This window comes from Solea solea, chromosome 18 (assembly GCF_958295425.1).
Source record: "Solea solea chromosome 18, fSolSol10.1, whole genome shotgun sequence".
NCBI classification, from domain to species: Eukaryota; Metazoa; Chordata; class Actinopteri; order Pleuronectiformes; family Soleidae; genus Solea; species Solea solea.
The window spans coordinates 23,082,360-23,108,391 of NC_081151.1; the positions used below are offsets into that span (position 1 = coordinate 23,082,360).

General features: G+C 44.8%; 1 protein-coding gene across 7 annotated transcripts in view; it reads right to left on the reverse strand.

The window, feature by feature from the left end:
* Positions 1-26,032, reverse strand: part of syne2b (spectrin repeat containing, nuclear envelope 2b) — a 108,262-nt gene that overhangs the window by 60,518 nt on the left and 21,712 nt on the right. For 6 of the 7 annotated variants that reach the window (XM_058614571.1, XM_058614574.1, XM_058614573.1 and 3 more), the window contains 8 exons: positions 25,168-25,515; positions 24,037-24,173; positions 23,548-23,677; positions 23,278-23,451; positions 16,098-23,165; positions 1,344-1,565; positions 473-616; positions 54-286 (listed from right to left, as the gene is read on the reverse strand). In XM_058614571.1, the coding sequence (XP_058470554.1) occupies positions 54-286; positions 473-616; positions 1,344-1,565; positions 16,098-23,165; positions 23,278-23,451; positions 23,548-23,677; positions 24,037-24,173; positions 25,168-25,515 (8,456 nt within the window). The remainder of the gene's footprint in view (positions 1-53; positions 287-472; positions 617-1,343; positions 1,566-16,097; positions 23,166-23,277; positions 23,452-23,547; positions 23,678-24,036; positions 24,174-25,167; positions 25,516-26,032) is intronic. The other variant, XM_058614568.1, reaches the window with a different exon arrangement.

The window sequence follows — 26,032 nt, forward strand, 5'->3', positions numbered from 1 at the left end:
TGTCAGGGTAAATTATACATGTTGATAGGACCTAAACAGAGATAAAAACTCACTTTTTCACATCGTCCAGTTCTGCGGCCTGTCTCTCCACCGTGGTCCTGATTGTCTGGGTCTGTCCACAGTAGTCGTTCACCAGCTGCAACTCGGCCTCTTTGCTCTGGATGACAGCAGCTGCATCCTGAGCAGCGGCGCTCCACTGATCGTCCAACACGTCCCCGTTCTCAGCATCAGCTCCTCTCAGGTGACAGAGCAAAGACACCTGGGCCTGGGCAGCGTCTCTGCACTGCTGTACTCAGCAGGTGAGAGTAAACACACAGAACAAATCGGTCAAAGCCTGTATTGTTCATGCACAGGTTGATTATTACCAAATAAAAACAAATTACTAAGACTTCAAATTCAAATTCAAGACTTTGGGGTTGGTTTTTTATATCTATATGACGAAAGCATCAAATAAGTCATTTTTTCGTGCTACCTGAGCTTCCTCCACCTGCCGGGCCATTGCTGTTGGGCTGAGCTCAGCCGGGCGATTCTTGCAACTCAGGATTTGAGCGACCAGTCTGTGTAGACAAGCCTCCATATCACTGGTGGGTGTCACCAGCGTCTCTGGTGCCTCCTCCTGTGATTAAACATTAAACAACATCAAGTCCAGCCACATCCTGCTTATTTTGAATTATTTGAAAGGTTCATTCTGAGTACGTTGTCCCATTGAGAGTCACAATTATTCTAATTAGAATTACTGGTCTGTGTTTAATATATCCATATTCTGACTCACTGAATGGAAGTGGTTTCTTTGGTTTATAGAGATTATATACAGTACAAAGTCAATGAAAGCGAGTGGAGTTCAGTTTGGTACGTATTTTTTTTTTTTGCGTTTCCATGAGGAATAGTACCAACATAACCGGTCCAAACCATTCCAATTTTTGCACCCTTCCTTTTGGGGTACCGGAGTTAATGGTATGGTGCGGTCCGGGTGGGTGAGTGGATGACAGAAAAATGTCACTCACTTGAGACTAACGCATCTTCAATACCTTTAATTTTTTAGCATTAGGGCGTCTCAAATCCTCACAATAGGACGATAAAACCACAGAAAGTCAAAGTAAATTTGCCAAAATTTTTGTTTCCAACTTAGTGGCAGCCAAATTTGTCAGCTCTTTGTTCTGTGGTTGTAAGTTTAATGCTACATTTGCCTCAGGTAAGTAGTGGCTTTGTGTCCAGAGTGAATGTATGTCAACAGAGCCAAAAGACCATGACTTTTAAAGTTCCTGTTCATGTTTTCTTTGCGTCTAAAGCCTCTATGTGGAGGAATTAACGACATCTGGTAGAAGCATAAACAGACTTTTTACCTGAATGCTGCGTCCAGTCCCGACTAGTTGCTGTATCTCTGTGAAGACATTCCTCATGGCAGAGCATTCGGGTACTTCCAGAACTAGTTTCTCCATCGTCATAACGTTTTCTTCTTTGTTTTCCTGAGCAGGTAATCCACCCACTTGGGTTATCTCATCCAGAACAGCCTCAGAGACTGGTCTTTGGGCAGGTGATAGCTTCACCTCAGTACTGAACTCCTGCTTGTGTTTTGGGCAAAAAACAGCAGCATTAATGCGAGAAAAATCCTGACATTATAATTGCAAACTGCTTCTGTGGAGCTTAGAGGAGAACTCTGTCTGTCTTTGTTTGAAATCACAATTTTCTTCCCTGACAGAATGAGGCTGCTCATATTCTCACCCTGAGGCACTGAAGGTTTAAGTATCACAGGTTTCTCTGACAGGTGAGGGTTTGTTTGCATGCGAGACCAATAAAACACAGTCGTGCTCAGCCACAAACAGAAAATTCAAAAAAACATTTATCTTATGAAAGTATAGACTTTTTAAGAAGTCTTAAGATAAACTGATTGGTTATTGGTGGTCCTGTAAAAAATGTTAGGGAACAAGTGCAAACATGCACATGCAGCAGATGAAGCGTAACACTGGATATTAGCATTATATGACTTCCCTGGAGCAAGAGAGCTAAATATTTTCTCTCTCTCTCATTTTGTTTCATCTGTCTCCTGAATGATATATTAACGTATGTGGCCATTTTGTTTAGGGAAAAGAAGTGCAAAAGAAAATGTGGAGGAAATTTTCCCTGAGATATCTAGAGTTGGAAATTGACACTTTCTCTTTTCTTTCAAGAGGTGTCGACTGAACCACCGTATGATTTTTATTGTAAGAAAAGAGAGAGTTTCTGATCTTGTCTTACCTTTGGAAGACCTAAGCTCTGAAGCTTGCCTTCACTGGTGGTTGTTTCTAGGAGTAGAATATCTTGTTGCTCTACTTTGACTCTTGTTTCTCCTCTTTGTCCCTGGATCAGTCTCTTCTTCTCTCCTTCTCTGATCTGCTGCACGTCAACTCTGGTCTCCTCAGAATGAATCTCAGCTGTTGTCTTGACTTTGCTTTCTTTTGGCAAGCTTTCACACATCACACTTGTTTCAATGATGTCTATCTTTACATCTTCGACTGTTGGGACAGAAATGTTTTCATCCTCCTTGTGGATTTCATCCACTGTTTCAGGTTTTTCATCTAATATCTTTTGTGAATCATCAATATTCTCAACCTTGACTTCTACCACGGTCATCTCACCAGCAGTCGGTTCTGGCTTTTCTTTGTCTTCTGGTACTTTTTCACTCATGACACTTGTCTGATCCGTATCAATCCTCGGCTCCTTTGTGACTCTATCACACGTGCTTTCATGTTCTCTGGCCTTCGAACTGTCAGGTGGTTCATCCAGACTTTGAGGTGCATCATGAACATCTTGTGGAGAAACCTCAGAGTGCCCCTCTTGCACTTCACGATCTGTGAGGCTGACCTTAATCACAGTTTCTCTTGGTTTTGTGATGTTTCTCTCACATAAGTTCATTTCTGCTGCTGTAAATGTCTCAGCTGCTGACAAATCAACGTCGAAAGGTTCTGTGGAGTCACTCTGAACTGCATCCTCTTGCTTTTCCACACTGCTTTTTCGCACATCCACTCTCAACTTCACTGTACTCTCCCCTGACAGAACATCAGCTGTGGTCCTAGCTTTGTTTTCTGGTCTTTTTTCCGACTCGGAAATCTTTGGAATGATATCAGTTTTTGGTCCTACTGCTGTGGTGCGAACAGACTTCTGCGACTCATCCATGTCATTTGTCTCAACCTTTACTTCCAGAACAGTCATCTTAACAACAGAGTGTCCTGGCTTTACTTTATCTTCTGGTACTTTCTCATTCAGGGCACATGTCTGTTTTGTATCAATTATTGACTCCTTTGTTACTGTAACATATGTCATTTCATGCTTCTTTATAATGGCCTTGATAATTATCTCCACATAAACAGAGGTGTCATCCAGGCTTAAAGGCTGATCTGCTGATAAATCAACAGAGGATGGTTCAGTTGTGTCACTCTGAATTGAATCCCCCTGCTTCTCATGGATGTGAACTCTTGCCTGCTTGAGATGAAGAACATCAGTTGTTGTCTTATGTTTGCTTTCTGGCAAGGTTTTACGTGTAATACTTGCCTGAACTTTTTCTATCTTTGGTCCTTTTGCTATCCTAACACAAGTGGTTCCATCAGCCATCTCTGGCTTGTGCATGTCATGTGTCTCAACCATGGTCACATCATCTTCTGCCATCTTTTCACTGAAAACACTTGTCTGCTCTGTACCAATCATTGCCTCCTCTGCCGCTGTGACAGATGTTTCATCCAGACTCTGAATTGCATCATGAAAATCATCTGTATAAACTTCACCCTTCTCTTCTTGTACTTCAAAATCCTTAAGGTCTTGTTCGGAGAATATTGCCTCCTTTGTCACTGGAACATATGTGATTTCATGCTCTGTTATGATGATCCGTGTCTCAGGTTGTACAACACATACTTCAGGCTTGATGTAGATTTGGTCCTCACTAACAGACAATTCATCCAGACTCTGGGGTGCATCTTGATAAACCTGTGGTTCTTTTAGTGTGATGACACAAATGGTATCACATATGGGTTCATCAGCCTTCTTTGGCTCATCCATTTGAAGTTTCTCAGGCTTTTCTGTCTGTTCTGTGTCAGTGCTAGCCTCCAGTGTAAGATCAACATGGGAGAATTCCTGATCCTCTGTAGTGGCCTGTGCATCAGATTCATGGTCCATGTGGATTCTCTCCTCACTAACAGATGTTTCATCCAGATTCTGAGGTGCAACTATTTTTGGTCCTGTTGTCGTTATGACAAAAATTGTTTGATCAGCCTCCTGTGGCTCATCCACGTCACCATCAGTCTGATCTGGCTTTTCTATGTCTTCTGGAACTATTTCACTCTTTTCTGTTTCAATCCTACGCACAGTGGTCACGGTAACATATGTGATTTCATGGTCCTTTTTAATGGAATCTATAATTTCCACCACATTATCAGACATTTCATCCAAACTCAGAGGTGGATCTTGGTCAATATTTGGTCCTTTTGTTTCATCAGCCTCCTGTGGCTCATCCTTGTCAAGTTTCTCAACCCTCACTTCGAGCGTGGTCACCTCACCATCAATGTGATCTGGCTTTTCTTTGTCATCTGGAAGTTCTTCAGTAAGGATGATCTTATCCTCATCAATCCTTGTCACCTCTGTAGTGAGAATACAGGTGATTCCAGGTTGTACAACACACACTTCAGGCTCAGGGAGAACTTTCTCCTCACTAACAGCAGCCTCCAGTGGCTCATCCTTGTCAAGTTTCTCAACGCTCACATCGAGCATGGTCACCTCCCCATCAATGTGATCTGGCTTCTCCTCATTGACAAGTTTCTCAACCCTCACTTCGAGCGTGGTCACCTCACCATCGGTGTGATCTGGCTTTTCTTTGTCATCTGGAAGTTCTTCAGTAAGGATGATCTTATCCTCATCAATCCTTGTCACCTCTGTAGTGAGAATACAGGTGATTCCAGGTTGCTCAACACACACTTCAGGCTCAGGGAGAACTTTCTCCTCAATAACAGCAGCCTCCAGTGGCTCATCCTTGTCAAGTTTCTCAACTCTCACTTCGAGCGTGGTCACCTCCCCATCAATGTGATCTGGCTTCTCCTCATCTACAAATTTCTCAACCCTCACTTCGAGCGTGGTCACCTCACCATCAGTGTGATCTGGCTTTTCGTTGTCATCTGGAAGTTCCTCAGTAAGGATGATATTATCCTCATCAATCCTTGTCACCTCTGTAGTGAGAATACAGGTGATTCCAGGTTGTACAACACACACTTCAGGCTCAGGGAGAACTTTCTCCTCAATAACAGCAGCCTCCAGTGGCTCATCCTTGTCAAGTATCTCAACTCTCACTTCGAGCGTGGTCACCTCCCCATCAATGTGATCTGGCTTCTCCTCATCAACAAGTTTCTCAACCCTCACTTCTAGCATGGTCACCTCACCATCAATGTGATCTGGCTTCTCCTCATCGACAAGTTTCTCAACCCTCACTTCGAGCATGGTCACCTCACCATCAATGTGATCTGGCTTCTCCTCATTGACAAGTTTCTCAACCCTCACTTCGAGCGTGGTCACCTCACCATCAGTGTGATCTGGCTTTTCTTTGTCATCTGGAAGTTCTTCAGTAGGGATGATCTTATCCTCATCAATCCTTGTCACCTCTGTAGTGAGAATACAGGTGATTCCAGGTTGCTCAACACACACTTCAGGCTCAGGGAGAACTTTCTCCTCAATAACAGCAGCCTCCAGTGGCTCATCCTTGTCAAGTTTCTCAACTCTCACTTCGAGCGTGGTCACCTCCCCATCAATGTGATCAGGCTTCTCCTCATTGACAAGTTTCTCAACCCTCACTTCGAGCGTGGTCACCTCACCATCAGTGTGATCTGGCTCTTCTTTGTCATCTGGAAGTTCTTCAGTAAGGATGATCTTATCCTCATCAATCCTTGTCACCTCTGCAGTGAGAATACAGGTGATTCCAGGTTGCTCAACACACACTTCAGGCTCAGGGAGAACTTTCTCCTCAATAACTGCAGCCTCCAGTGGCTCATCCTTGTCAAGTTTCTCAACCCTCACATCGAGCATGGTCACCTCCCCATCAATGTGATCTGGCTTCTCCTCATCGACAAGTTTCTCAACCCTCACTTCGAGCATGGTCACCTCACCATCAATGTGATCTGGCTTCTCCTCATTGACAAGTTTCTCAACCCTCACTTCGAGCGTGGTCACCTCACCATCAGTGTGATCTGGCTTTTCTTTGTCATCTGGAAGTTCTTCAGTAAGGATGATCTTATCCTCATCAATCCTTGTCACCTCTGTAGTGAGAATACAGGTGATTCCAGGTTGCTCAACACACACTTCAGGCTCAGGGAGAACTTTCTCCTCAATAACAGCAGCCTCCAGTGGCTCATCCTTGTCAAGTTTCTCAACCCTCACTTCGAGCGTGGTCACCTCACCATCAGTGTGATCTGGCTTCTCATCGACAAGTTTCTCAACCCTCACTTCGAGCGTGGTCACCTCACCATCAGTGTGATCTGGCTTCTCCTCATCGACAAGTTTCTCCACCCTCACTTCGAGCGTGGTCACCTCACCATCAGTGTGATCTGGCTTTTCTTTGTCATCTGGAAGTTCTTCAGTAAGGATGATCTTATCCTCATCAATCCTTGTCACCTCTGTAGTGAGAATACAGGTGATTCCAGGTTGCTCAATACACACTTCAGGCTCAGGGAGAACTTTCTCCTCAATAACAGAAGCCTCCAGTGGCTCATCCTTGTCAAGTTTCTCAACCCTCACTTCGAGCGTGGTCACCTCACCATCAGTGTGATCTGGCTTCTCATCGACAAGTTTCTCAACCCTCACTTCGAGCGTGGTCACCTCACCATCAGTGTGATCTGGCTTCTCATTGACAAGTTTCTCAACCCTCACTTCGAGCGTGGTCACCTCACCATCAGTGTGATCTGGCTTCTCATCGACAAGTTTCTCAACCCTCACTTCGAGAGTGGTCACCTCACCATCAGTGTGATCTGGCTTCTCCTCATCGACAAGTTTCTCCACCCTCACTTCGAGCGTGGTCACCTCACCATCAGTGTGATCTGGCTTTTCTTTGTCATCTGGAAGTTCTTCAGTAAGGATGATCTTATCCTCATCAATCCTTGTCACCTCTGTAGTGAGAATACAGGTGATTCCAGGTTGCTCAACACACACTTCAGGCTCAGGGAGAACTTTCTCCTCAATAACAGCAGCCTCCAGTGGCTCATCCTTGTCAAGTTTCTCAACCCTCACTTCGAGCGTGGTCACCTCACCATCAGTGTGATCTGGCTTCTCATTGACAAGTTTCTCAACCCTCACTTCGAGCGTGGTCACCTCACCATCAGTGTGATCTGGCTTTTCTTTGTCATCTGGAAGTTCTTCAGTAAAGATGATCTTATCCTCATCAATCCTTGTCACCTCTGTAGTGAGAATACAGGTGATTCCAGGTTGCTCAACACACACTTCAGGCTCAGGGAGAACTTTCTCCTCAATAACAGCAGCCTCCAGTGGCTCATCCTTGTCAAGTTTCTCAACCCTCACTTCGAGCGTGGTCACCTCACCATCAGTGTGATCCGGCTTCTCATCGACAAGTTTCTCAACCCTCACTTCGAGAGTGGTCACCTCACCATCAGTGTGATCTGGCTTCTCCTCATCGACAAGTTTCTCCACCCTCACTTCGAGCGTGGTCACCTCACCATCAGTGTGATCTGGCTTTTCTTTGTCATCTGGAAGTTCTTCAGTAAGGATGATCTTATCCTCATCAATCCTTGTCACCTCTGTAGTGAGAATACAGGTGATTCCAGGTTGCTCAACACACACTTCAGGCTCAGGGAGAACTTTCTCCTCAATAACAGCAGCCTCCAGTGGCTCATCCTTGTCAAGTTTCTCAACCCTCACTTCGAGCGTGGTCACCTCACCATCAGTGTGATCTGGCTTCTCATTGACAAGTTTCTCAACCCTCACTTCGAGCGTGGTCACCTCACCATCAGTGTGATCTGGCTTTTCTTTGTCATCTGGAAGTTCTTCAGTAAGGATGATCTTATCCTCATCAATCCTTGTCACCTCTGTAGTGAGAATACAGGTGATTCCAGGTTGCTCAACACACACTTCAGGCTCAGGGAGAACTTTCTCCTCAATAACAGCAGCCTCCAGTGGCTCACCCTTGTCAAGTTTCTCAACCCTCACTTCGAGCGTGGTCACCTCACCATCGGTGTGATCTGGCTTCTCCTCATCGACAAGTTTCTCAACCCTCACTTCGAGCGTGGTCACCTCACCATCAGTGTGATCTGGCTTTTCTTTGTCATCTGGAAGTTCTTCAGTAAGGATGATCTTATCCTCATCAATCCTTGTCACCTCTGTAGTGAGAATACAGGTGATTCCAGGTTGCTCAACACACACTTCAGGCTCAGGGAGAACTTTCTCCTCAATAACAGCAGCCTCCAGTGGCTCATCCTTGTCAAGTTTCTCAACCGTCACTTCGAGCGTGGTCACCTCACCATCAGTGTGATCTGGCTTCTCATCGACAAGTTTCTCAACCCTCACTTCGAGCGTGGTCACCTCACCATCAGTGTGATCTGGCTTCTCCTCATCGTCAAGTTTCTCCACCCTCACTTCGAGCGTGGTCACCTCACCATCAGTGTGATCTGGCTTTTCTTTGTCATCTGGAAGTTCTTCAGTAAGGATGATCTTATCCTCATCAATCCTTGTCACCTCTGTAGTGAGAATACAGGTGATTCCAGGTTGCTCAACACACACTTCAGGCTCAGGGAGAACTTTCTCCTCAATAACAGCAGCCTCCAGTGGCTCATCCTTGTCAAGTTTCTCAACCCTCACTTCGAGCGTGGTCACCTCACCATCAGTGTGATCTGGCTTCTCCTCATCGACAAGTTTCTCCACCCTCACTTCGAGCGTGGTCACCTCACCATCAGTGTGATCTGGCTTTTCTTTGTCATCTGGAAGTTCTTCAGTAAGGATGATCTTATCCTCATCAATCCTTGTCACCTCTGTAGTGAGAATACAGGTGATTCCAGGTTGTACAACACACACTTCAGGCTCAGGAAGAACTTCCTCCTCAATAACAGCAGCCTCCAGTGGCTCATCCTTGTCAAGTTTCTCAACCCTCACTTCGAGCGTGGTCACCTCCCCATCAGTGTGATCTGGCTTTTCTTTGTCATTTGGAAGTTCTTCAGTAAGGATGATCTTATCCTCATCAATCCTTGTCATCTCTGTAGTGAGAATACAGGTGATTCCAGGTTGCTCAACACACACTTCAGGCTCAGGGAGAACTTTCTCCTCAATAACAGCAGCCTCCAGTGGCTCATCCTTGTCAAGTTTCTCAACAGTCACTTCGAGCGTGGTCACCTCACCATCAGTGTGATCTGGCTTCTCCTCGACAAGTTTCTCAACCCTCACTTCGAGCGTGGTCACCTCACCATCAGTGTGATCTGGCTTCTCATCGACAAGTTTCTCAACCCTCACTTCGAGAGTGGTCACCTCACCATCAGTGTGATCTGGCTTCTCCTCATCGACAAGTTTCTCCACCCTCACTTCGAGCGTGGTCACCTCACCATCAGTGTGATCTGGCTTTTCTTTGTCATCTGGAAGTTCTTCAGTAAGGATGATCTTATCCTCATCAATCCTTGTCACCTCTGTAGTGAGAATACAGGTGATTCCAGGTTGCTCAACACACACTTCAGGCTCAGGGAGAACTTTCTCCTCAATAACAGCAGCCTCCAGTGGCTCATCCTTGTCAAGTTTCTCAACCCTCACTTCGAGCGTGGTCACCTCACCATCAGTGTGATCTGGCTTCTCATTGACAAGTTTCTCAACCCTCACTTCGAGCGTGGTCACCTCACCATCAGTGTGATCTGGCTTCTCATCGACAAGTTTCTCAACCCTCACTTCGAGAGTGGTCACCTCACCATCAGTGTGATCTGGCTTCTCCTCATCGACAAGTTTCTCCACCCTCACTTCGAGCGTGGTCACCTCACCATCAGTGTGATCTGGCTTTTCTTTGTCATCTGGAAGTTCTTCAGTAAGGATGATCTTATCCTCATCAATCCTTGTCACCTCTGTAGTGAGAATACAGGTGATTCCAGGTTGCTCAACACACACTTCAGGCTCAGGGAGAACTTTCTCCTCAATAACAGCAGCCTCCAGTGGCTCATCCTTGTCAAGTTTCTCAACCCTCACTTCGAGCGTGGTCACCTCACCATCAGTGTGATCTGGCTTCTCATTGACAAGTTTCTCAACCCTCACTTCGAGCGTGGTCACCTCACCATCAGTGTGATCTGGCTTCTCATCGACAAGTTTCTCAACCCTCACTTCGAGAGTGGTCACCTCACCATCAGTGTGATCTGGCTTCTCCTCATCGACAAGTTTCTCCACCCTCACTTCGAGCGTGGTCACCTCACCATCAGTGTGATCTGGCTTTTCTTTGTCATCTGGAAGTTCTTCAGTAAGGATGATCTTATCCTCATCAATCCTTGTCACCTCTGTAGTGAGAATACAGGTGATTCCAGGTTGCTCAACACACACTTCAGGCTCAGGGAGAACTTTCTCCTCAATAACAGCAGCCTCCAGTGGCTCATCCTTGTCAAGTTTCTCAACCCTCACTTCGAGCGTGGTCACCTCACCATCAGTGTGATCTGGCTTCTCATTGACAAGTTTCTCAACCCTCACTTCGAGCGTGGTCACCTCACCATCAGTGTGATCTGGCTTTTCTTTGTCATCTGGAAGTTCTTCAGTAAGGATGATCTTATCCTCATCAATCCTTGTCACCTCTGTAGTGAGAATACAGGTGATTCCAGGTTGCTCAACACACACTTCAGGCTCAGGGAGAACTTTCTCCTCAATAACAGCAGCCTCCAGTGGCTCATCCTTGTCAAGTTTCTCAACCCTCACTTCGAGCGTGGTCACCTCACCATCAGTGTGATCTGGCTTCTCATCGACAAGTTTCTCAACCCTCACTTCGAGAGTGGTCACCTCACCATCAGTGTGATCTGGCTTCTCCTCATCGACAAGTTTCTCCACCCTCACTTCGAGCGTGGTCACCTCACCATCAGTGTGATCTGGCTTTTCTTTGTCATCTGGAAGTTCTTCAGTAAGGATGATCTTATCCTCATCAATCCTTGTCACCTCTGTAGTGAGAATACAGGTGATTCCAGGTTGCTCAACACACACTTCAGGCTCAGGGAGAACTTTCTCCTCAATAACAGCAGCCTCCAGTGGCTCATCCTTGTCAAGTTTCTCAACCCTCACTTCGAGCGTGGTCACCTCACCATCAGTGTGATCTGGCTTCTCATTGACAAGTTTCTCAACCCTCACTTCGAGCGTGGTCACCTCACCATCAGTGTGATCTGGCTTTTCTTTGTCATCTGGAAGTTCTTCAGTAAGGATGATCTTATCCTCATCAATCCTTGTCACCTCTGTAGTGAGAATACAGGTGATTCCAGGTTGCTCAACACACACTTCAGGCTCAGGGAGAACTTTCTCCTCAATAACAGCAGCCTCCAGTGGCTCACCCTTGTCAAGTTTCTCAACCCTCACTTCGAGCGTGGTCACCTCACCATCGGTGTGATCTGGCTTCTCCTCATCGACAAGTTTCTCAACCCTCACTTCGAGCGTGGTCACCTCCCCATCAGTGTGATCTGGCTTTTCTTTGTCATCTGGAAGTTCTTCAGTAAGGATGATCTTATCCTCATCAATCCTTGTCACCTCTGTAGTGAGAATACAGGTGATTCCAGGTTGCTCAACACACACTTCAGGCTCAGGGAGAACTTTCTCCTCAATAACAGCAGCCTCCAGTGGCTCATCCTTGTCAAGTTTCTCAACCGTCACTTCGAGCGTGGTCACCTCACCATCAGTGTGATCTGGCTTCTCATCGACAAGTTTCTCAACCCTCACTTCGAGCGTGGTCACCTCACCATCAGTGTGATCTGGCTTCTCATCGACAAGTTTCTCAACCCTCACTTCGAGCGTGGTCACCTCACCATCAGTGTGATCTGGCTTTTCTTTGTCATCTGGAAGTTCTTCAGTAAGGATGATCTTATCCTCATCAATCCTTGTCACCTCTGTAGTGAGAATACAGGTGATTCCAGGTTGCTCAACACACACTTCAGGCTCAGGGAGAACTTTCTCCTCAATAACAGCAGCCTCCAGTGGCTCATCCTTGTCAAGTTTCTCAACCCTCACTTCGAGCGTGGTCACCTCACCATCAGTGTGATCTGGCTTCTCCTCATCGACAAGTTTCTCCACCCTCACTTCGAGCGTGGTCACCTCACCATCAGTGTGATCTGGCTTTTCTTTGTCATCTGGAAGTTCTTCAGTAAGGATGATCTTATCCTCATCAATCCTTGTCACCTCTGTAGTGAGAATACAGGTGATTCCAGGTTGTACAACACACACTTCAGGCTCAGGAAGAACTTCCTCCTCAATAACAGCAGCCTCCAGTGGCTCATCCTTGTCAAGTTTCTCAACCCTCACTTCGAGCGTGGTCACCTCACCATCAGTGTGATCTGGCTTTTCTTTGTCATTTGGAAGTTCTTCAGTAAGGATGATCTTATCCTCATCAATCCTTGTCATCTCTGTAGTGAGAATACAGGTGATTCCAGGTTGCTCAACACACACTTCAGGCTCAGGGAGAACTTTCTCCTCAATAACAGCAGCCTCCAGTGGCTCATCCTTGTCAAGTTTCTCAACCCTCACTTCGAGCGTGGTCACCTCACCATCAGTGTGATCTGGCTTCTCCTCGACAAGTTTCTCAACCCTCACTTCGAGCGTGGTCACCTCACCATCAGTGTGATCTGGCTTCTCATCGACAAGTTTCTCAACCCTCACTTCGAGCGTGGTCACCTCACCATCAGTGTGATCTGGCTTCTCCTCATCGACAAGTTTCTCCACCCTCACTTCGAGCGTGGTCACCTCACCATCAGTGTGATCTGGCTTTTCTTTGTCATCTGGAAGTTCTTCAGTAAGGATGATCTTATCCTCATCAATCCTTGTCACCTCTGTAGTGAGAATACAGGTGATTCCAGGTTGTACAACACACACTTCAGGCTCAGGAAGAACTTCCTCCTCAATAACAGCAGCCTCCAGTGGCTCATCCTTGTCAAGTTTCTCAACCCTCACTTCGAGCGTGGTCACCTCACCATCAGTGTGATCTGGCTTTTCTTTGTCATTTGGAAGTTCTTCAGTAAGGATGATCTTATCCTCATCAATCCTTGTCATCTCTGTAGTGAGAATACAGGTGATTCCAGGTTGCTCAACACACACTTCAGGCTCAGGGAGAACTTTCTCCTCAATAACAGCAGCCTCCAGTGGCTCATTCATGTCAAGTTTCTCAACCCTCACTTCGAGCGTGGTCACCTCACCATCAGTGTGATCTGGCTTCTCCTCGACAAGTTTCTCAACCCTCACTTCGAGCGTGGTCACCTCACCATCAGTGTGATCTGGCTTCTCATCGACAAGTTTCTCAACCCTCACTTCGAGCGTGGTCACCTCACCATCAGTGTGATCTGGCTTCTCCTCATCGACAAGTTTCTCCACCCTCACTTCGAGCGTGGTCACCTCACCATCAGTGTGATCTGGCTTTTCTTTGTCATCTGGAAGTTCTTCAGTAAGGATGATCTTATCCTCATCAATCCTTGTCACCTCTGTAGTGAGAATACAGGTGATTCCAGGTTGTACAACACACACTTCAGGCTCAGGAAGAACTTCCTCCTCAATAACAGCAGCCTCCAGTGGCTCATCCTTGTCAAGTTTCTCAACCCTCACTTCGAGCGTGGTCACCTCACCATCAGTGTGATCTGGCTTTTCTTTGTCATTTGGAAGTTCTTCAGTTAGGATGATCTTATCCTCATCAATCCTTGTCATCTCTGTAGTGAGAATACAGGCGATTCCAGGTTGCTCAACACACACTTCAGGCTCAGGAAGAACTTTCTCCTTAATAACAGCAGCCTCCAGTGACTCATCCTTGTCAAGTTTCTCAACCCTCACTTCGAGCGTGGTCACCTCACCATCAGTGTGATCTGGCTTCTCCTCATCGACAAGTTTCTCAACCCTCACTTCGAGCGTGGTCACCTCACCATCAGTGTGATCTGGCTTCTCATCGACAAGTTTCTCAACCCTCACTTCGAGCGTGGTCACCTCACCATCAGTGTGATCTGGCTTTTCTTTGTCATCTGGAAGTTCTTCAGTAAGGATGATCTTATCCTCATCAATCCTTGTCACCTCTGTAGTGAGAATACAGGTGATTCCAGGTTGCTCAACACACACTTCAGGCTCAGGGAGAACTTTCTCCTCAATAAGAGCCGCCTCCAGTGGCTCATCCTTGTCAAGTTTCTCAACCCTCACTTTGATCACGGTCACCTCACCATCAGTCTTTTCTTGCCTTTCTTTATCTTCTGGAAGTGTGTCACTTAGTATCAAACCTTTGTAAAAACCTTGTGCAGAAATGTCAGATGTGTCTTCTTGCACTTCAAGATCTTGGGGGTCTGTCTTCATCACTGTTTCTCTTGGTTTTGAAGTATCCACATCCATCTTTGGCTCTTTTGTTATCTTGACAAATGTCAAATGCTCCTCAAGAGTATTGGGCATATCAAGTTGTATAAAGCGTATTTGACGCTCCACATGGATCAACTTCATCTCAACAGGCTTGAGGTCTTGTTCAGGTTTGCTAATATCTACAAACGTTGTCTTTGTTTCACCCAGCACCGACACCTTTGGTAACACAGGTAACACATGTCTCAGAGATGATGTTTGCTTTACATTCATGAGAAATAAAACATAAATTTTTTTTCTGCCATATATACTCAGTAAATATCTCATAAAATTGGAGTTCAACTGAATCCTGGACCTGCAAGTAATGTTAGCGAGTGCAAACACATACACTACATGCAGCAAACAGGGCACAACAACATAAAAACGGATATAAATACAATGTGACTCCTTAGAACAAGAGAACTATGATTTTCTCCTTACTCCCCCTTCCTCTGTCGATACCAGTGGTTCCCAAACCTTTTTTGCGAAGCCTGTGAGCCACAGAACACACTGTGGTCTCTCTTCATCACAGGTCTGTGTGTCTGTATTCTCCACACACAAGACAACAAATTTACAACTGACTTCTTTGAAAGAAAAAACAAGAGCTTCCAACAGGAAAGTTGGAGGTTTGATCCACTGGTCTAAACGCTGATGTGTTCTTGGGCAAGTCACTTTACCCTACGTCGCTCCTGATGACAGTGTCATGAGCTTGTGAATGGGTATGATACCTGTGTGCTAAAGAAAGTGCTGCTTACTGTATGTCTGTGCACGGTATGAATGTTCGAATTTGTGGGTGTGAATTGGTGAATGGCCAAACTGTAGTGTAGAGCGCTTTGAGTGGTCGTCAGGACTAGAAAAGTATCGACTATTTACCGTCTGCCAGTTTACAAGTGCAGGATATGGCATTGATGTACGTAATGTCTGTTTGCAACAACCAAACAGTGTTGTTGATGACTTATGAATCAGTTTTGTGTATACACAGAGAGAGAGATAGAGATAGAGAGAGAGAGGGAGCAGTTGGATTGAATTTGCTTTAATGTTCAAGAAGGCAGAATCAAAAAACATACCTGCCAATCATTTCACAACCATATCCACACATGCTAGTGCAACATGCATCATTTGCATGCATCACCTCCCTGCACAGTTTGGGAACCACTGGTCTACTTAACTTCATTATGAAAAATTAAAAACATTAGCTTCTGAAGATATATTACTCTGTCAAACCGCAAACTACTAAAATATTTCTACTGAGAGGTTACATTTAAATATTGTTTTGAGCCAAGGGAAGACTCTTTATCCAAATTGGCTGTCATGACATCATGTCAAGCAAGTTTGTTTTTTTCTGTTACCAAAGTGAACTACACAAATTCCTTGCTTAGGTTGGATTTGCATAATCAGATTCAGAAATTTGCGTTGCTCAGCCAAAGTGCTGCACAGAACGAGTCTCCTCACATCTTTTATTTTTATGTCATCTCATTGTGTAAAAGTACCATTTCATAAACTGAACTTCCTAAAAGAGGCAAAGAATAAACCACAGAATACTTTGTCTTGTAAGAAATCAGATCATGTCTTACCTTTGACGAATCAATCATCTGGATCTTGACTTCGTCAGTGGTGGCTACAGGGAACGGAATATCTTGTAGATCTACTTCGGCCCCTGTTTTCGTCTGTTGATCCTGAATGGGTCTCTCTGGCTCCTCCTCTTTTTCTGTTGCATCTGTTTTGTCTTTGTCAGTTTGAGCTTCATCAGTGACACTGAGTTCAGGCAGAGATTCAGCTGCTTTGTCTTTCTCTTCTACCGTGCTCATCTCCACTGTCGAGTTGTCAGGCTGAACATCTGTGGGAATCATCTCCTTGCTTTCTGTAACTGTCTCCAACTGGATACTTGATTCCAGTGCTGGTTCCTTTTCAGTTGTGACAGTTTTGAGTTCATGTTCACTCTCAGATTTTACATCCTGGCTCTTGGGTACATCATGCATTTTAGGTTCCAACAGTTGCACATGTCCTTCTTTGATGTCCTGCTCAGGCAAGGTAATTTCTGGAAATGTCTCATTCAGTTGAGCTGCTGATAAATCAACAGATGATGGCTCAATGGCATCACTCTGAGCTCCATCCTCTTGCTTTTCAGCAACTATAACACAAATTGTTTCATCAGCCTCCGGTGGCTCATCCTTGTCAAGTTTCTCAACCCTCATTTCAATCATGGTCACCTCGCCATCAGTCTGATCTGGCTTTTCTTTGTCAATCCTTGTCCCCTCTGTGGTGACAATACAGGTAATCCCAGGTTGTACGACACACACTTCAGGCTCAATGAGGACTTTCTCCTCAATAACAGATGTTTCATCCAGACTCTGAGGTCCTTCTTCATCTTCCTGCAGTTCTTTAGGTGTGGTAATACAAACTGTTGTGTCAGGCTCCAGTGGCTCATCCTTGTCAAGTTTCTCAACACTCACTTCTATCATGGTCACCTCACCATCAGTCTGATCTGGCTTTTCTTTGTCGTCTGGAAGTTTTACAGTAAGGGCAATCACTTCCGCATCAATCCTTGTCCCCTCTGTCATGACGATACAAGTGATTCCAGGTTGTACAACACACACTTCAGGCTGAATGTGGACTTTCTCCTCAATAACAGATGTTTCATCCAGACTCAGAGATGCATCTTCATCTGCCTGTGGTTCTTTAGGTGTGGTGACACAAATGGTTTCTTGAGCCTCCTGTGGTTCTTCCTTGTCAAGTTTCTCTACCCTCACTTCTACCATGGTCACCTCACCATCAGTCTGATCATCATTTTCTTTCTTTTCTTTGTCTTCTGGAACTGTTTCACTGAGGGCAGTAGTCTGTTCTCTTTCAGTGCCTGGCTCCTCTGTCATTGAGACACATGTGATTTTGTGGTCCTTTATGATGACCCCTGTAATTTCCACCACACTTTCAGAAGTTTCATCCAGATTCTGAGGTGCAAATTGATCCACCTGTGGTTTTTTAGGTGTGGTGACAACAAAGGTTTCATCGGCTGTCTGTGGCTCATCCTTGTCAGGTTTCTCAACCCTCACTTCGAGCATGGTCACCTCACCATCAGTCTGATCTGGCTTAATGGTCTGTGTATCAGGTTGTAAAACACACACTTCAGGCTCCACATGGATTTTCTCCACACTAACAGGCATTTCATCCAGACTTTGAAGGGCATCGTAAAAATCATCTGTAGGAACCTCAGACTGGTCTTCATGCACTTCACGATCGTTTAGGTCTGTCTTTGTCACTGTTTCTCTTGGTTTTGAAGTGTCTTCCTGTCCTTCACTCTGCTGAGCTGGTGACAAATCAGTGACTGACTTGATTTCTTTTGTCTTATCGGCAGCACCTTCTGAGTGCTCGTCAGCCACAGTCTCATCTTTATTTGGAGGCCCGTTGTCGCTCTGTGTCTGTACATCTATCTTTAGCTCTTTGGTTATCTTGACATGTGTTTTTTCGTGCTCCTCAAAAGTGGTCGGCATATCGAGTTGTATCACCCGTATTTCACGTTCCACATGAGTCGTCACCATCTTTTCATCCAGGCTTTTGGTTACATGTGTTGATGTTTCAGGATGCTTTTCTTTTGGTTTTTCCTCTTTGGCTTTCAAGGTCTCCATTTCACTCTGACTTGGTTTTGCAATGTTTTCCTTATGCATGCTTTTTTCTGTGACTTCTTGCTCTGTGTCACATGGTTGAAGCGATTCAGCAGGCGGAGCCGAGTCCATTTGAACCACATTGCTTTGACTTTCAACTTTTCTTTCTTGCACCTTAATCTCAACGACCTCACCTGCGGTGTCTTCTGGTTTAACATCAACAGTAATCAGAGCTTTTGTTTGAATATTTATTATTGGCAGTTGCCCCTCTGTCGTGGTCTGTACATCTAGTTGTATAACGCATGGCTCTGTGTGGATTTTCTCAATGGAAGTGTTTTCATCCAAGCTTTTGGGTGATTTGTCTACGTCATGTAGCAACAGTGTAGAAGGCTGTTCTTGGACACTGTATTCAGTTATGCTGACTTGAACATTTATCTCAGTTACACCAACCCCAGGCTTATCAGGACTAGTCTGTTCTTTCTTTTCTGGTCCTTCTTCCCTCTCTGTACTCGTTTCAGTGATGTCTAATTTTGGCTCCTTTGCTGTCTCTTCTTTATCGAGTTGTAGAATGAGACCATGTTTCTTGTCCACTTTATCTTTTTTCTTTGTGGTTTCGATGAGCTTAAGATGACTCATGGATTCACTTAGTTTGATGATTTCTTGCTCAGTTGGGCTTATTAGTGTCACATCTGCCTCTGCCTCATGAGTGGTGTCTCCTTCAGCTTCAGGGTGGTCTGGCTCTATCTCCTGTGCCTGGGTGGTTCCAGTCATATCGAGTACCAAATATCTCCTCTGAATTTCTGTTGTCTCTTTCAGTAAGTTGTCAATGTATTCTGCTTCATGTGGTGCATCTATGGTTTTGTCTAAGGCCTTTTTAGAGTCACCTTTAGACTCTAGGGGTTCATCTTGAGGATGAGAAGTATCACTCTCCAGTTGAGGTTGTTGAGTATCTGCAGTCTGTACGACAACCTCTTTTGGAACTTCCTGATTAGAATCTGAAACTTCAACTTGAGAAGTGATCATGTCTACTAGAGTAGTTTGAATCTCCCCTGCAGTTTCTCTTAATTGACGGGCAATTGACGTAACAAGATTAGTGACCCCCTGACTTGTGGGTTTAGCTTCTTCCACAACCGCAGTTTCAGACTTTTCCGTAGCAACCTCTGCAGATTCCACAATGTCAAGTTCTTTTTTAGAATCTTTATCTTCTACATCAGCAGGCCTTTCAAGGTCACAGACTATCTCTGGAACTGCGCAAACCTCAACAGTGTTTGATATTGCTCCTGTCAAAGGCGTGGTTTCTTCCACGACAGCAACATCGGTTTGCATTTTGGATGACATCTGATCTTCTATCTTCTCAGTTGGAATCTTCTCCTTATTGGCAAGTTCTAAGGAAACTTCTGGTGAAAGAATTTCTTTTTCCACCACAGTCATTTTGGTCAGTGTTGTGACCACTGAAGATGGCTTCTTACCATTAGCACTCTTCTTTGACCTCCTTTTATTGGGTTTAACCTTAGGTTCATCCATGACCACAGCTTCAGTTATTTGACTCTCAGACTTTTCAATGACACATGTTTCCTTGTAAGATGGTTTTAATGGTTCATCAGAGACTTGTTCCTTATCCTGTTTTTTCAGTGTGGTTGCCATAAGCTTAAGATGACTCATAGATTTACTTAGTTTTATTATTTCTTGCTCAGTTGGGCTCATTTCTGTCACCTCTGACTCAAGAGTAGTGGTCTGAGTGGAGTCGCGTTCAGCTACTGGGTGAACTGGCTTTATCTCAAACGTCTGGGTAATATCTCTCTTGATGTCTTTTTCCTGGCTTATGGGTTTAGTTTCTTCCACAATTGCAATTTCCGTCTTCTCTGCGATGATCTCTGAAGTTGTGACAGGCTTCTCGTCATCAGTGTATGTCTTCTTACCCTCTTCAGCATCTACATGAGCAGGTCTTTCGGGAGCAGAGACTGCCTCTGGGACTGTGCAAACCTCAGTCGGTATTAGCATTGTTTCTTCTACAACAGTGACATCTGGTGTTCTCTTTTCCATCATAGAAATATCAGTTGATTCTGTGACGTCCTCTGGACCTGAAGATGGCATTTGACTCTCAGACTCTTCATTAGTATTTGCTCGGACTGTGGCAGAAAGCTCTGGAGAAACTTTAAGGGCCTTTGTTTTTCTTTTGGTTGGTGACAGCTTTCCTTTTTCAACAACAGTTATTTCAGTTTTTCCTGCATCCACCTCTGTAGTTGAAGATGGCTTTGGACTGGCAGGGACTTTCTTTGACTTCCTCGTGTTGGGTACAACTTTAGGTTCTTCCACAACAGCAGCTTCAGTTATCTGACTGTCAGGCTTTTCCATGGTCTGTTTTTTCTCCTTATGAGAAAGTTCGGGAGAAACTTTTGGACTCTTTGTCTTTCTTCTACTGGGCATGACCTTACTTTCCTCAATAGCAGTAATCTCCTTTGCTTCAGTGACTGCCTGTCCAGTTGAAGTTGATTTATGGATTTCAAGCTCATTCCCACCTTCCTTGAACTCCACAACAGCAGCCACAGTAATGTCACACACTGGTGCTCGAGTTGTTGTAACATCAGTCTCAGTTTGCTCCATCAATGTCTGTATTTCAGGCTCTTTTACAATCTGTGCCTCATCCTTAGTGACAACTTCAGGAGAAAGTTCTGGGACCTTTGTTTTTCTTTTCGATGGCGACAGCTTTCCTTTTACCTCAACGGTCATTCCAGTTGGTTCAGTTGAAGATAGCTTTGGACTGTCGGGGCCTTTCTTTGACTTCCTCTTGGGTATAACCTTAGGTTCTTCTACAACAGCAGCTTCAGTTATCTGACTATCAGTTTGGTCAATAGCCTGTGTTTCCTCCTTGCGAGGAGCTTCTGGAGAGACCTTTGGACTCTTTGACTTCCTCCTGCTGGGTAAAGCCTTAGGTTCCTCCACACCAGCAGCTTCAGTTTTCTGACTGTCAAGTTTTTCCACAGCCTGTGTTTCCTCCATGGGAGAAAGTTCTGGAGAAACGTTTGGACTTTTTGACTTTCTTCTGCCTGGCAAGATCTGGCTTGTGGCCTCATCTGGAGCTGAGGACTTTTGATTATCAACTTCAGTCTCATTTTGTTCAGATGCCACATCAGCTGATTTACCTGAATCAGATGCTGGGAGAATGTCAAGAGCTTTTTCCTTTTGGACACTGGAAATCACAACAGGTTTCTGACCTTCTGGCTCCTCCAATGCCTGCGGTGTCTCATCGTCAGCAGGTTTTAGAGGAAGCTCAGTTCTCTTTGACTTTCTCCTTGGTGGTGATAATTTACTTTTTTCCACAACAACAAATTCAGCTTGACCTTCACCAAACTCTGTGACAATGGGAGTCTTTTCAGGTTCTTCTGCACCAACAGTTCTATCGTGGGGAGACATTTTATCCATAACTGTGGAGACTTCAAGACTCTGTGATTCAATTCCTTCCACAACATTTTCAGTTTGCTCTCTGGATGGCTCCTGGCTGTCAGGCAGTTGCTTAGTATCTTCCACCCCTTTGGTACCATGTCCAGGGGAGAGCTTTGGTCCCTTTGGTCTTCTTTTAGTTGGAGAAAGCTTATATTCTTTCACAGTCATTTCAGTTCTCTCAGTGACCTCCTTTGTAATTGAAGACGTCTTCAAGTCGTCATATTCTTTCTTGTTATCTTTAGGTTCCTCACCTAGAGAAGCAACACCAGCACTTTCAGTTTGCTCCTTCAAACTCAAGTCAGACGGTTGACTTTCAGGTTCCCCCTCCATGTGTGCTGCCAGCTGATCCATGTGTTTCTGAGAACGCTTTGGATCCTTTGATTTTCGCTTAGGTAGTAAAATCTCAATTGTCTCTAGAGCAGCTCTTTCTAGTAGCCCTGGCACAAACTCTGTGGTTAAAAACTTCTCTGATACTTTGACCACAAATGTAGACTCCTCAGCTCCTGACACTGGTTCACCACTCTTATACTTCTTTCTGGGTGGTACGCCCTTACTTTCCTCCACAATATCAGCCTCAGGTGTTTCGGTCTTGGTGTCTTCAACCTGTTTTTCACTTGGCAAGAGTTTACGTTCTTCCACACAAGCAGTTTCAGTCGACTCTATTGTTACCTGCACAATTGAAGTTTCCCCGTCCTCAGGTTCTTTCTTAGTTTCCTGAAGCTCTTCAAAGTAATCAGTAATTAAAGTCTGTGCAGTAAATGGCTCTAAAACTGTGGAAAGTTCTGAACTCTCCAACTCTTGTGTTTGAAGACCAGACTTGGGTTGTTCTGCATCTGTTTCCGTGACAGGCTCTGAAGTCAGGAGAGTTGGACTTTCAAAATCATCCTTTAACTGTGTAGTTTCTGCATCCGTGATTGCCTGGGACACTTCTAGACTCATTGCCTCTTCACCAGATTGCCCGGGCTCTGCCGTGGTCTTTACTTGCTCTGTGAGTGATTCTGGGATCTCATGAACTTTCTTGGTGAGTTCATCGTCAACATCAGTTTTTACAGGGTCAGGAATCCTTGTCCCATCCAGAATAAGTGGTCTGGATGAGACAGTGGTTTTGGTTTTGGTTTTTCTTCTGGATGGTACAGGTGTAGTTTCTTCTTGAACAACGGTTTCAGTGACGTCCTGGATCAGTGAGGGTTCACCGGCCGCAGCTTCACTGGGTTCACCCGTGACATCGGGCTTTGAACCTTTAAGCTGTGCCACTTCAGTGGTGGTGATGGTTTCTGAAACATCTGTCGGAGATTTCCATGTCGTCGTTTCCTCGGCAGCAGTCTCGGCGTCTTCCGTGACGTCTGTCACGTCAGGCTTCGGCGCTGAAGTCTCAGTTTGCAAAGCCTCAACTGAAACTGACAAGACGTCCTCAGCAGATGTGGATTCTCCTGTTAATGGAATGGGTTTTTGCAGCTTAACTTGGGCTTTTTTCTCGGGAGAGCGCTTGCTTTTTCTTGGCGGTGCCACGAAAGAGGTCCCTGTCTTCTTCAGACTAATGGACTGGACATCAGAGGACTGAAGGTCATGTTGTCTTTGTTTCTCCTCTTCTTCAAGGTCCTTAAATAAAGAGGGAACAATGCATTATTTACCACAAATGTACTTCAGAATAAGAACAAGACTTGTATGTCAAATTTTAACATCTTGTGTGTTAAAATGAAAGTCCAAATACCTTTAAGCTCCAGTTGAGGGAGCTTTTATGAGTCTCAGCTTCTCTGAGTGTTTCTGATCCGTCTCTCTCCAGTTTCACAAACAAAACTGGCGTCAGGCAGTCCGTCAGAAACTCGTGATGAGAACGCTCCTCCCGCAGTCTGGCCTGCAACTTTTCACCCTCGTCTAACGTCCCCTAAAACCAGGAGGAAAAAGATTTTACGTCAGACAAATCTGTGTGTGTAAAATGTACAGATCACAATGTGTATACATCAAAGGACAAAATAAAGACCTGCACAGAGGAAACGGTCTGCGACGGTTTGCTTTGACTCCACTGCTGCAGGGCATCCAGACACTCTCTTAGACAGCGCACTGTGTTTGTGGTGCAGGTGCCTCGATGCTCATTCAGCCTGGACTTCAGACTGTGGACACAATCAAACACGTAAACATACCATATTTCTTATGGTATCTGCATGCATCGTACGAGATGAAATAAAATAAATAAAAACACGGCATAGCAACCGAAAACTAACAAGAAAATAACTGCGTCGACTGGGAATCCTTCAAATGAGTCATAGATAAATAAATATAAGAGAACTCTGTGTTTCACTGGAACCGATAAAACAGAGCAGCATGACCTTTTACTGGAAAATAATTGAAAACTAAATTGAAATAGAAGAATCCCAGCTGAGAACGTCGTGGTTTATCTAGATTTTAAAAATCTGTGTGGAAAAGTGTGGATTATTATAGTGACAACAGTTTTTAACACGTCACTGGTCACCTGTCGTGTTGTTGACATAAAGACTCCACCACTCTGACTATTTCTGCAGGAAGCTCGTTGGTGTCCGGCGCTGACCTCACTTCCTCGCGGAGGTCTTGAACTTTCACGCCCAAATCTTCCAGCGACTTCTCACAGTTCTGAGAGAGGAGGACAAAAAAAACACATCAAACAAACAAGAAAACTCACATGTCTGCAGGTTATTCTTTGTGGACTGAGAAGCAATCAACCCCACAATCTGACACAGAGCCTGTAATAGTGTGAACTATTATTATTATTTTCATAATCGTTTATTCTGTAGATTATTTTCTCGATTAATCTGGTGTTTGGTCCACAAAATCCAAGATTGTTTGTTTCTCAACAACCAAACAAACCACAAACCAAAAATGATGAAGTTTTAACGTTTTCTTTGTTATATGAAGCAAAGAAACCAGAAAATATTCACATTTAAGACGCTGGAAAAAAATCTGAAAACACTCAAACCGATTATCAAAATAGTTGAAGATTCATTTCGATTAATCATTGAGGCCCTAAATCAGTGCATCTGAAGCCTCTTTCTGCTCAAACAGCAGCTACCAAATACACATTTGCGTCACTAGTCTAATCAGCTGGAGGTTTGTTGTCCCCCAGACTCCGCCCCCTTTTATAAACGCCGGAGCTGTCACAACGTCGTCTTTCTCTTGCCACAGCTTGAAGTGCGGTGTGAACGTTTGAGAGGCTGCAACTTGGTGTCAGATTTCACTACCAGACCACGCCCCCTGCACTGATGGCCACTCTGCCTCCCTCATTCAGCTCTCGGTCCACTTCTCGGCATTTTTCAAAACCTGTTGTTATTCTTTCAGATTTTATTATACTGGAAAAGTTTCCATTATTTGGCCTGTTTTTACACATTGAGAGACAAAGAAATATTGAGAGACTCAAAAAAATGATGTGTTATACTGTTCAAATTAACTTCATTTTAAATTGTTAATACACTATTTTAACATGCATTTCATTGTAAATAACTGCCAGATATTGAAAGTTTTTTCTGGCACTTTTATGGTTAAAATAAGTCTAAAAGTCCAGACAGACATTTTGAGGCTTGGCTATCACTGTACATGTATCCATAATGATGTTGTGTGTTGTTATAATCACCTGCAGGCTGCTCCAGTGCTGCTGAAGCTGAGCAATGTTGTTCTGCGGTTCACTGTAGGTGAGCGCCTGGTCCAGAGAGCGCAGCTCCCACTGCAGTGCCGCCGCCCTCTCCTTCAGCTCCCGGCTCCTGTGGTCCAGCTGCAGCTCCAGTCCTTCCAGCCGGGACTCGCAGAGCGCCAGCCGCCTCCTCACCTCCTGCTCCGAGGCGGCGCAGAGGTCGTGGAGGTGGCCGACGTTCAGGGCGAGAGCATCGCGGCCGCCGGGCGTGCACAGGCTGAGCAGGTCGTCTCTGGCCGAGTCCAGCTCCTTCATCTCTCTGTGCTCCCGCTCCACCGTCTGCAGCAAAGCCTGACGACGGAAACACGAGGGAGGATCCGGATCATGGACATACAGAGTAAATCACAAAACAACTTAGCAGCAGGATTTAAACATTACTTAATTCATGCCGAGAAACCAGTCTGGAATCTCTTAAACATAAATGGGAAACAGACTTTTCCACGACACAGTTTTGGCTCGGCTTGGCTCGGCGATACTAAACTGTGACGAACTTAGTGTGGTAGAGTGCAAACAAATGATATACATTATATCACTCATGACACCGTGTGGACAATGGAAATGGGAATTAAAGAGTTAAACGAGTTATTGTGACATAAATTCAGCACCAATTCATCAGTTTTTAATCAATAACAAAATTATTTGCCTTATTCGTATGAGTTGTTTTTCTTGGATAAAAATGTGAAGTTGTCTAAAAAAACACTAACACATGATTTGGATGGTTTTTCAGCTTAACTGGGAATATTTGACTTTTTTTTCTCTCTTCGATAACAAGAAAACTGAAAATCTTAAGTTTGTGTGGAAGAAAACC